The sequence below is a fragment of the Bombina bombina genome, chromosome 4 (genome assembly GCF_027579735.1).
Source record: "Bombina bombina isolate aBomBom1 chromosome 4, aBomBom1.pri, whole genome shotgun sequence".
NCBI classification, from domain to species: Eukaryota; Metazoa; Chordata; class Amphibia; order Anura; family Bombinatoridae; genus Bombina; species Bombina bombina.
The window spans coordinates 941,760,207-941,772,304 of NC_069502.1; the positions used below are offsets into that span (position 1 = coordinate 941,760,207).

Genomic DNA, 12,098 nt, shown 5'->3' on the forward strand with positions numbered 1-12,098 from the left:
GGCATTCGAAAACAATGTATACTGGCGGAGTATTGCCCTCTTTCTTTTCTTTTATGTGTGTGTGTGTGTGTGTGTGTATATATGTATGTATATATGTATGTATGTATGTGTGTGTATATATATATATATATATATATATATATATATATTTTCATATTCCCATAAAAAGTAAATGTTGTTTAATTGGACATATTACTATGTTTTTCTATTTTATTTATATATAATATAATATATAAAGCAGTTAGCGGGTTAAAGTGAATGTAAACTTCCAAGAATGAGTGCCCGGTTTTTAAAAATACTATTAAAAACATGGGCACTTTCGTTCATGAAAGTTTACATTTCACCCGTTTTCTTAAAATACTTACCTTTTCTTCTTGAAGCCACTCAAGCGCTTCACAAGCCCGTCGAGAGCCTCTTCATACGTCAGCAATGACGATTCCGGGATCCTCCAATCACGGCTTCCCCCCAGGGGAATCATTGCCTGAGGCAACGCCGTGATTGGAGGAAGCCAGTTTCAGAACGGCGATCTGGCGTTTCAGAAGAAAAAGGTAAGTATTTTTAAAATCTGATGCAATGTCAATTTTCATGAATGAAAGTGCCCCTGTTTTTAATAGTTCTTTTAAAAACCGGCACTTTCTCATGAAAATTGACATTCACTTTAAGTAACAGCTGTTTTAATTAGGTTAAACTAACAGGAAGTGCACAATTATATACAGCTGAGTCAAAGGACTCCACTTCCCACTGGTTGAGAAGCACAACTCCCACAGAATAAAGTTCAGAATAGGAACATTTGTTTAAAAAAACCCAAAGCAGAACAAAAATATCCTCTGCAATAGATAGACATTCCCTTTTGGATAGAACATAAGATAGAACATAAAATGTTTGAGCATCATGTCCTTTTAAATTTAAAGTTAATCTAACAGAAAGTGCATGTTTCTGTACAACTGAGTCCTGGGACTCTGCTGCTCACTGGCTGATAGGGACAATTCTCACTGTATCCAACACCGGAAATATCCATTTAAAAAAAAAAAAAAAGAAACAAAGAAAGAAAACCCCCCCAAAGCATTGCAATATATTTTAAAGCATTATTTGTTTAATTGGGATAGAGAGAATATTTTTGAATTATTTCTCTTTAGGAGCTTATTCTTTCTCACACTTTTCCATACTGATTGGACAACTTGAACATTGTTATCTATATATTTTATTCAGTGAGAGAGACACCTAATCGAAAACGTGTGTTCTGCATGGGATACTCATTGCCATGTGAGATCTGTACACATTTTTGTTAACAGGCTCGCTCAAATAAAAACACAGGACCTATCTTTCACCTTGGAAAATAAAATCTCTGTGCCTCTTAAAATGAAAGAATTTAGCAGATCTGAGAAAAAATGCCTATCTTCAAATTTGTAATACACTGTTTTGTAGATCTTCTTTGCTATAACATATAATTTGACATCTGACTATAGTCGGTGGTGCTGATCTCCATGCTCTGTGGAAGAACAATCAGGCCAAGTTTAAGCACCTGAGTACTCAAAAAGGTGCATTTGTAAGATTCGGTCACTTGGAGTATTCCTTAAGTAGAGATGCTTAAATCTTGACCTGTTGGACTCCATATGGACTAAATCAGTGTTTCTCAAGTACCCCCAACAGGCCATTTTTTCATTGTAGCTGAACCAGTGCACAGGTGAAATAATTAGCTGATCAGTAACCATGGTTTCTTACCTGCTCTCACTCATGAGCTGATTATTTCCCCTGTGCACTGGTTCAGCTATAATGAAAAACTGGCCTTCTGGGACTAAATAATGGACTAAATAACCATAATCTATGTTCTGTGCATTCTTTTATTTTGATTTATTGAGCATTCGTTGGTTTCATAATCCAGACCTTTGTTCATTACAATAACTTAATGTCAGACTCCCTGTAAGAACATTCAGGACATGCAAAGAAAACAAAAATTAAATTAAGCTTAAAGGGACACCGAACCCAATTTTTTACTTTTGTGATTCAGATAGAGCATGCAATTTCAAGCAACTTTCTTATTTACTCCTATTATCAATTTTTCTTCGTTCTCTTGCTATCTTTATTTGAAAAAGAAGGCATCTAAGCTATTTTTTGGTCCAGAATACTGGACAGCGCTTGTTTATTGGTCGGTTTAATTAACCTACCAATTGGTAAGAACAACCAAGGTTGTTCACCAAAAATGGTCCGTCATCTAAACTTACATTCTTGCTTTTCAAATAAAGATACCAAGAGAATGAAGAAACTTTTATAATAGGAGTAAATTAGAAAGTTGCTTAAAATTGCATGCTCTATCTGAATCAAAAAAGAAAAAAATGTGGGTTCAGTGTCCCTTTAACCCCTTAACGACCAACGACGTATGGGGTACGTCCTGCAAAAAAATGCAGTTAATGACCAAGGACGTACCCCGTACGTCGTTGGTCTTTCAAAGCAGTGGAAGCGATCCTGATCACTTCCAACTGCTTTCATGTTATAGCAGTGATGCCTCGATATTGAGGCATCCTGCTATAACATTTTTTAGCCGTCCAATGCAGAGAGAGCCACCCTGTGGCCCTCTCTGCATCGGCCATCAATGGCCATGTTCGTTGGTGGGTGGGAGCTGATCCAGGGAGGCGGGTGGGCGGCCATCGGTGGAGAAGGGGGGTGGGATCGAGTGTGTGCGCGGGTGCACGCGCGTGCACGTGAGCGTGTGCGCGCGGTCGTGTGGGAACCCTACACTATGGAACAACTGTAAGGTGGTACTTGGTGGGAGAGAGGGTGGGAACATTACACATTTTAACGATCTGGGAGGGTGGGGGGTTGAGGGGGGGCAGCTACACTACAGAAAATAGTATTTTCAAAATAATAAAATTTAATAAAAAACATATTTGATTTCAAACTGGGTACTGGCAGACAGCTGCCAGTACCCAATATGGCGCATAATAAGGCAGAGAGGGGGGTTAGAGAGCTGTTTGGGGGGATCAGGGAGGTTGGGGGCTAAGGGGGGATCCTACAGAGCAGAATTATTATTATTATTATTTTTTTTTTTAAATCCCCAAAAAACTCTTATTTTAGTACTGGCAGACTTACTGCCAGTACTTAAGATGGCGGGGACAATTGTGGGGTGGGGGAGGGAAGAGAGCTGTTTGGGAGGGATCAGGGGGTGTGATGTGTCATGTGGGAGGTTGATACCTACACTAAAGCTAAAATTAACCCTGCAAGCTCCCTACAAGCTCCCTAATTAACCCCTTCACTGCTGGGCATAATACATGTGTGGTGCGCAGCGGCATTTAGAGGCCTTCTAAATACTAAAAAGCAACGCCAAAGCCATATATGTCTGCTATTTCTGAACAAAGGGGATCCAAGAGAAGCATTTACAACAATTTGTGCCATAATTGCACAAGCTGTTTATAAATAATTTCAGTGAGAAACCTAAAGTTTGTTAAAAAATCTGTGAAAAAGTGAACTTTTTTTTTATTTGATCACATTTGGCGGTGAAATGGTGGCATGAAATATACCAAAATGGGCATAGATCAATACTTTGGGTTGTCTACTACATTATACTAAAGCTAAAATTAACCCTACAAGCTCCCTAATTAACCCCTTCAATGCTGGGCATAATACACGTGTGGTGCACAGTGGCATTTAGCGGCCTTCTAAATACCAAAAAGCAATGCCAAAGCCATATATGTCTGCTATTTCTGAACAAAGGGGATCCCAGAGAAGCATTTACAACCATTTATGCCATAATTGCACAAGCTGTTTGTAAATAATTTCAGTGAGAAACCTAAAGTTTGTGAAACAATTTGTGAAAAAGTGAACAATTTTTTTTATTTGATCGCATTTGGTAGTGAAATGGTGGCATGAAATTTACCTAAATGGGCCTAGATCAATACTTTGGGATGTCTTCTAAAAAAAAATATATACATGTCAAGGGATATTCGGGTATTCCTGAAAGATATCAGTGTCCCAATGTAACTAGCACTAATTTTGAAAAAAAGTGGTTTGGAAATAGCAAAGTGCTACTTGTATTTATTTCCCTATAACTTGCAAAAAAGCAAAGAACATGTAAACATTGGGTATTTCTAAACTCAGGACAAAATTTAGAAACTATTTAGCATGGGTGTTTTTTGGTGGTTGTAGATGTGTAACAGATTTTGGGGTTCAAAGTTAGAAAAAGTGTGTTTTTTTTCCATTTTTTCCTCATATTTTATAATTTTTTTTATAGTAAATTATAAGATATGATGAAAATAATGGTATCTTTAGAAAGTCCATTTAATGGCGAGAAAAACGGTATATAATATGTGTGGGTACAGTAAATGAGTAAGAGGAAAATTACAGCTAAACACAAACACTGCAGAAATGTAAAAATAGCCTTGGTCCCAAACGGACAGAAAATGGAAAAGTGCTGTGGTCCTTAAGGGGTTAAAGATGATTTTTTAAGTTATGCTTTGTATTTAATTGCACTTAAAGGGATACTAAACCCAATTTTTTTCTTTCATGATTCCGATAGAGCATGAGATTTTAAGCACCTTTCTAATTTACTCCTATTATCAATTTTTCTTTGTTCTCATGCTATCTTGATTTGAAAAAGTAGTACTGTAAGCTTTAGAGCCAGCCCATTTTTTGTTCAGCTCTTGGGTAGCACTTGCTGATTTGTGGCTAAATGTAGCAAACCAATCAGCAAGCTCTACCAAGGTGCTGAACTAAAAATGGGCCAGCTCCTAACCTTTTTTTAAATCAAGATAACATGAGAACAAAGAAAAATTGATAATAGGAGTAAATTAGAAAGTTTCTTAAAATTGCATGCTCTATCTGAATCATGAAAGAAAATATGTGGGGTTAGTATCCCTTTAAAGTTAATGTACATTTTGATGATAAAGTGCCCAGTTTTTAAAAAATTGATTAAAAACAGGGGCACTTTAATTTATCAAAATTTACATTTCACTTGTGTTGTGAAAATACATGCCTTTTAATCTTGACAGCCGCTCCAGCTTCCCCCGGTCGTCTCAAGCCTCTTCCTATGTCAGAAAATACTGATCGGTCATCCTCCAATCACGGCTTCCTCCCCGGGGGAATCGGTGTCTGATTCAACGCTGTGTTTGGAGGAAGCCGGATTCCTCATTTTAGACCCAGGAAAAAGCTTTGCGACGGGCGGAGCAAGCGATGCAGCGGCTGTCAAGATTAAAAGGTAAGTATTTTTACAACAAGAGTGAAATGTAAAATTTGATGAATTAAAGTGCCCCTGTTTTTAATCTAATTTTTAAAAAATGGGCACTTTATCATCAAAATTTACATTCACTTTAAGAGACAGGGTCCCTTACATAGCACATCATGATCACTTATTTGGGAATATAGCACTTATATAAGAATATAAAACAAAAAACATACCTCTCCTGGTGCATTGTCTACACTCAACATTATGATCTCAGATCCTCTGGTCTTTCGCACTATTCCAGGGCTCCACCCAGTGATGTCAAGCTATAGAACCTTATAATAAGTGCACTAGGAGCCCAATTCTCTAAAGCTCTCTGGTCTGGTTGGGTTCTATCAGATGCCTTGTCAGTATTATGAGGCCCCTTATGGATTGTTTTAAAGTCAATTTTTGGGAACTGTGTATCTCATTAAGGAGAGTACAATAATATGCTTTATGTAAGGAAGAGATGCTTTACAATATAATGATCAGTAAAATATGCTGATGATTTCTCTTTATCCCGGTGAGGTTTTGAGAATCGAAGCCTAAGTGCTTGGTGAATGTTAAACATGATAATTTTTGGTACATTTTACTTTCTTTATAACAAATTGTTCATTCAGTTTATTCATATTTTATACTTTTTTATTCTCTTTATTTCTAAACTAACCTTTATAAAAGTTGCACTGAATGTAATACACGGACTGCTGTAGTTTTTTTTCTTTCATGTAATTGTCAAGAGTCCATGAGCTAGTGACGTATGGGATATACAATGCTACCAGGAGGGGCAAAGTTTCCCAAACCTCAAAATACCTATAAATACACCCCTCACCACACCCACAATTCAGTTTTTGCAAACTTTGCGTCCTATGGAGGTGGTGAAGTAAGTTTGTGCTTGATTTTTTATTTTTTTCTTGTTTTGTTCTATGGTAAACGCTTCTAAGCATTCTGAAGGCCAATTCCTCTCAGAGTACAGTGTTTGTCAGAGGGATGTGCAGAGAGTATTGCCTATTGATTTTTTACTATCTGCTATATGTGGATGGGTGTCTTTCGGTAAGTATGTATCATTATTTTAAGACACTCTCAGCTATGGTTGGCGCATTATGTATTTATATAAAGTTCTAAATATATGTATTGTACCTATATTTGCCATGAGTCAGGTCTATGTGTATTTCCCTTTGCAGTCTGGCAGTTTCAAAATGGGAATCTTGTTTTAGGAAGTTTTTGTCTTACCTGGGGTATAGTCTTTTTTTCAATTTGACTTGGTTTTCTTTAAAAAAACTTGCGGCCAAAATGCTGCTATTTATTGCGTCATTCTTGATGTGAGAATTTTTTGGTGTGAATGTGCGTCTATGATGATGCAAGTTCGTAATTTCCTGCGTCTTAGTTAACGCCAGGTTGTTTGGCGCAAAGTTGTGTTTGTTATTACGTGAGTTGCGTCATTTCCGGATGTTTGTTGGCGCCAAAAAATTTAGATACTTCCTTTTGCGTAGTGCGTCATACTTGGCGCCAAAATATTTTGTTTTATTTGACCCCAATTCCTATATGCTCCTTGCCTTCTTTATGCTCAAACGGCTATGTTATTTTTTTTTTGTCAATTTTAGCATTTGCATTTTTTCCCATTCCTGAAACTGCCTTATGTGGACATAAGATATTTTTTTTTAAATTTTCTTTTTTCTTTTACATTTTACAAGATGTCTCAATCAGATCCTGTCTCAAAAGCTGCTGTAGGAACCATGCTGCTGAACACAGTTCTACCAAAGCTAAGTGCATCTGTTGTAAGCTAGCAGAGATGATATCTCCAGCTGTAGTATGTAACAGTTGTCATGATAAGCTTTTGCATGCAGAAAAAGTTTCTATTAGTGCTAGTACAGTATCTGTTCCCTCAACATCTAATGTACATGATTTCCCTGTTGATATAAAAATTATATTGCTGATGCGATACAGAAGCCTATGGCTGCTATTCCGCCTAATGTAAAAGGTCTTTTTAAAACTTCTCATAATACTGATGAAATTTGTAATGACTGACAACATACTGATATATCCAGCTCTGATGAGGATCTCTCTGATTTTGAAGATCCTACTTCAGACATTGACACTGATAAATCAACTTATCTTTTTAAGATTGAGTATATTGGTTCTTTGTTAAAAGAAGTGTTGATAACTTTGGATATTAAGGAGTCTGGTCCTCTTGATATTAAATCCAGTAAAAGTTTAAATTCTGTCTATAAACCTCCTGTGATTACTCCTGAGGTTTTTCCTGTTCCTGATGCTATTTCTGATGTTGCTAAGAAATGGTCTAAGCCTGGTACTTCTTTTGTTCCTTCTTCAAGGTTTAAAAAGTTGTATCCTTTGCCAGTGGCTAATTTAGAGTTTTGGGAAAAAGTCCCTAACGTTGATGGGGCTATTTCTACTCTTGCTAAATGTACTACTATTCCTATGAAGGATAGTATCTCTTTTAAGGATCCTTTAGATAGGAAAATTGAATCTTATCTAAGAAAAGCTTATTCACATTCTGTCTATATTCTCAGACCTGCCATTTCTATGGCTGATGTTGCGGCTGCGTCAACTTTTTGGTTGGATAGCTTAGCACAACGAGAAAAAGATTCTGATTTGCATAGCGTTGTTCGTTTGCTTCAACATGCTAATCATTTTATCTGTGATGCTATTTTTGATATCAAGATTGATGTTAAATCTGTCTTTGGCTATTTTAGCTAGAAGTGCTTTCTGGCTCAAATCATGGAATGTTGACATGGTATCTAAATCTAGGTTACTATCTCTATCATTCCAGGGTAATAATTTGTTTGGTTCCCAGTTGGATTCTATTATTTCCACTGTTACTGGGGGGAAGGGAGTTTTTTTGCCCCAAGATAAAAAATATAAGGGTAAATCTAAAGCTTCTAATCCGTTTCGTTCCTTTCGTCAGAAAAGAGAACAGAAAACCACTCCTTCCCCTAAGGACTCTGGCTCCAATTGGAAGCCATCTTCGAGTTGGAATAAATCCAAGCCTTATAAGAAACCAAAGCCAGCCCCCAAAACTGCATGAAGGTGCGTCCCTCAATCCAGTTCTGCTGGTGGGGGGCAGATTGAAATTATCTCAAGATGTTTGAGCAGGTTCCTTTCAGAATCATTGGATTCAGAATATTGTCTCTCTAGGTTTCAGAATAAGATCTCCTGTGAAAAGGTTTTTTCTTTCTCACGTTCCAACAAATCATGTGAAAGCTCAGGCTTTTCTGAAATGTGTTTCAGATCTGGAGCTTTCAGGGGTAATTGTACCGGTTCCACTTCTGGAACAGGGTTTGGGTTTTTATTCAAATCTATTCATTGTCCCGAAGCAGGAAAAAAATTTCAGATCAATTCTGGATCTGAAATTTTTTGAATCACTTAAGGGTCCCGACTCTCAAGATGGTGACTTTAAGGACTATTCTGCCTTTTTGTTCAGCAAGGTCATTATATGTCCTCAATAGACTTACAGGATGCATATCTTCACATTCTGATTCATCCAGACCGCTATCGGTTTCTGAGATTCTCTTTTCTAGACAATCATTACCAATTTGTCGCTCTTCCATTTGGCCTAGCGTCAGTTTCAAGAATCTTTTCCAAGGTTCTAGGTGCCCTTCTATCTGTAATCAAAGAACAGGGTATTGTGCTGTTTCCTTATTTGGACGATATCTTGGTACTGGCTCAATCTTTTCATTTAGCAGAATCTCACACGAATCAACTTGTGTTGTTTCTTCAAAGACATGGCTGGAGGATCAATTTTCCAAAGAGTTTCTTGATTCCTCAGACAAGGGTCACCTTTTTAGGTTTTTAGATAGATTCAGAATGAGACGAATGAAATTGGTTTATGCCTGTCGAAACCTTCAGTCTAGATCATTCCCTTCAGTGGCTATGTGCATGGGAGTTTTAGGTCTCATGACTGCAGCATCGGACGCAATCCCCTTTGTTAGTTTTCATATGAGACCTCTGCAGCTTTGCATGCTGAATCAATGGTGCAGGGATTAAACTTGGATATCACAATTGCTATACTTAAATCCCAACATTCAACTCTCTCTGACCTGGTGGTTAAACCATCACCTTATTGTTCAAGGGGCCTCATTTGTTCATCTTTCCTGGACTGTGATTTTAACAGATGCAAGTCTCACAGGTTGGGGAGCTTTCTGGGGGTCTCTGACAGCACAAGGGGTTTGGAATCCTCAAGAGGCGAGGTTACCAATCAATATTTTAGAACTCCGTGCTATTTTCAGGGCTCTTCAGGCTTGGCCTCTACTAAAGAGAGAATCATTCATTCGTTTTCAGACAGACAATATCACAGCTGTGGCATATGTCAATCATCAGGGTGGGACTTGCAGTCCTTTAGCGATGAAAGAAGTATCTCAAATACTTACTTGGGCAGAATTCAACTCCTGTCTAATTTCTGCAATACATATCCCGGGTGTAGACCATTGGGAAGTGGATTATCTCAGCCGTCAGACTTTACTTCCAGGGGAGTGGTCTCTCCTTCCAGATGTATTTTGTCAGATTGTACAGATGTGTGGTCTTCTAGAAATAGATCTCATGGCGTCCCATCTAAACAAGAAACTTCCCAGGTATCTTTCCAGGTCCAGGGATCCTCTGGTGGAGATGGTAGATGCGTTAGCAGTTCCTTGGCCATACCAACCTGCTTACATCTTTCCGCCTCTAGTTCTTCTTCCAAGGGTGATCTCCAAGATCATAATGGAACAATCACATGTGTTTCTGATAGCACCAGCATGGCCTCACAGATTTTGGTTTGCGGATCTTGTCCGGATGTCAAGTTGCCAACCTTGTCCACTTCCTTTAAGACCAGACATTCTGTCTCAAGGGCCGTTTGTGATTAATAGAAGATTTATTATCGGGTTTGGAAAACCTATATTTCATGGTGTTCCTCTCATAAATTCTCTTGGCATTTTTTTGGAATTCCTAGAATTTTACAGTTTCTCCAGGATGGTTTGGATAAAGGTTTGTCTGCAAGTACTTTGAAGGGACAAATCTCTGCTCTTTCTGTTTTATTTCATAGAAAGATTGCTAAACTTCCTGATATTTACTGTTTTGTTCAGGCTTTGGTTCGTATCAAGCCTGTTATTAAATCAATCTTTCCTCCTTGGAGTCTTAATTTGTTTTTAAAGGCTTTGCAAGCTCCTTACAGCCTATGCATTCTTTGGATATTAAACTACTTTCTTGGAAAGTATTATTTCTTTTGGCTATCTCTTCTGCTAGAAGAGTTTCTGAATTGTCTGCTCTCTCTTGCGAGTCTCCTTTTATGATTTTCCATCCGGATAAAGCTGTTTTGCGGACTTTGTTTAAATTCCTTCCTTAGGTTGTGAATTCTAACATTAGTCGGGAAATTGTTGTTCCGTCTTTGTATCCTAAGAATGCTCTTGAAAGATCTTTACATTATTTAGATGTTGTAAGAGCTTTGAAATACTATATCGAAGCTACTAAGGATTTCAGAAAGACTTCTAGTCTATTTGTTGTGTTTTCTGGTTCCTGGAAAGGTTAGAAAGCCTCTGCCATTTCTTTGGCATCTTGGTTAAAGCTTTTGATTCACAAGGCTTATTTGGAGGCAGGACAGTCTCCGCCTCAGAGAATTACTGCTCATTCTACTAGATCAGTCGCCACTTCTTGGGCTTTTAAGAATGAAGCTACAGTTGATCACATTTGCACAGCAGCAACTTGGTCTTCTTTGCATACATTTACTAAATTTTACCATTTTTATGTATTTGCTTCTTCAGAAGCAGTCTTTGGTAGAAATGTTCTTCAGGCAGCTGTCTCAGTTTGATTCTTCTGCTTATGATTTAAGTTTTTTTTTCTTGAAATTTTTAAGAAAGACTTATTATTGTTTGGATTTAATTTTCTCAGCGAAAATAGCTGTTGTTATTTTATCCCTTCCTCTCTAGTGACTCTTCTGTGGTCTTCCACATCTTCGGTATTTCTATCCCATACGTCACTAGCTCATGGACTCTTGCCAATTACATGAAAGAAAACATAATTTATTCAAGAACCTGATAAATTCATTTCTTTCATATTGGCAAGAGTCCATGAGGCCGACCCTTTTTTATGGTGGTTATGATTTTTGTATAAAAGCACAATTATTTTTCCAGTTCCTTTTTTTTTTAATGCTTTTTTACTCCTTATTTAATCACACCACTACTTGGCTATTCGTTAAACTGAATTGTGGGTGTGGTGAGGGGTGTATTTATAGGCATTTTGAGGTTTGGGAAACTTTGCCCCTCCTGGTAGGATTGTATATTCCATACGTCGCTAGCTCATGGACTCTTGCCAGTATGAAAGAAATTAATTTTTCAGGTAAGTTCTTACATAAATTATGTTTTTTGGTTGCTTTTTTTTGAACACATTCTTTTCCTTTATAGTCTCCACAGGGTTCACAAGCAGTTTCTCTTTCAATGAGATCCTTGGGTGGAAATCCGGTAATTACTTTTCAGTTGATGACTTTTAAAAATGCCATTTTAAGTATTATTGTACAAACCATATTTTATCTGCTTTCATTTGCAAATAGGCGGAGTTATCAGAGAACTTTGTAAGTATTTTACACTAATACCATAACTGAAATTCTTAAAGGGATAGTAAAGTCGAAATTAAACTTTCATGATTCATATAGAGCGTGTAATTTTAAACAACTTTCTATTTTACTTTTATCATCAAATTTGCTTTGTTCTCTTGTTGTTCTCAGTTGAAAGCTAAACCTAGGTAGGCTCATATGCTAATTTCTAAGCCTTTGAAGGCCGCCTCTCATCTTAATGCATTTGACAGTTTTCACAGCTAGAGGGCATTAGTTCATGTGTGCCATATAGATAACACTGTGCTCATACACGTAAAGTTATTTAAGAGTCGGCACTAATTGCCTGAAACAGTGGTTCCTAAATCTGTT

General features: G+C 37.4%; 1 protein-coding gene across 2 annotated transcripts in view; it reads left to right on the forward strand.

The window, feature by feature from the left end:
- LGALS8 (galectin 8) overlaps positions 1–12,098 on the forward strand; it is an 83,262-nt gene that overhangs the window by 37,312 nt on the left and 33,852 nt on the right. Inside the window, exons 6-7 of one of the 2 annotated variants that reach the window (XM_053711934.1) lie at positions 11,581–11,637; positions 11,727–11,747. In XM_053711934.1, coding sequence (XP_053567909.1) covers positions 11,581–11,637; positions 11,727–11,747 — 78 coding nt within the window. The remainder of the gene's footprint in view (positions 1–11,580; positions 11,638–11,726; positions 11,748–12,098) is intronic. The other variant, XM_053711935.1, reaches the window with a different exon arrangement.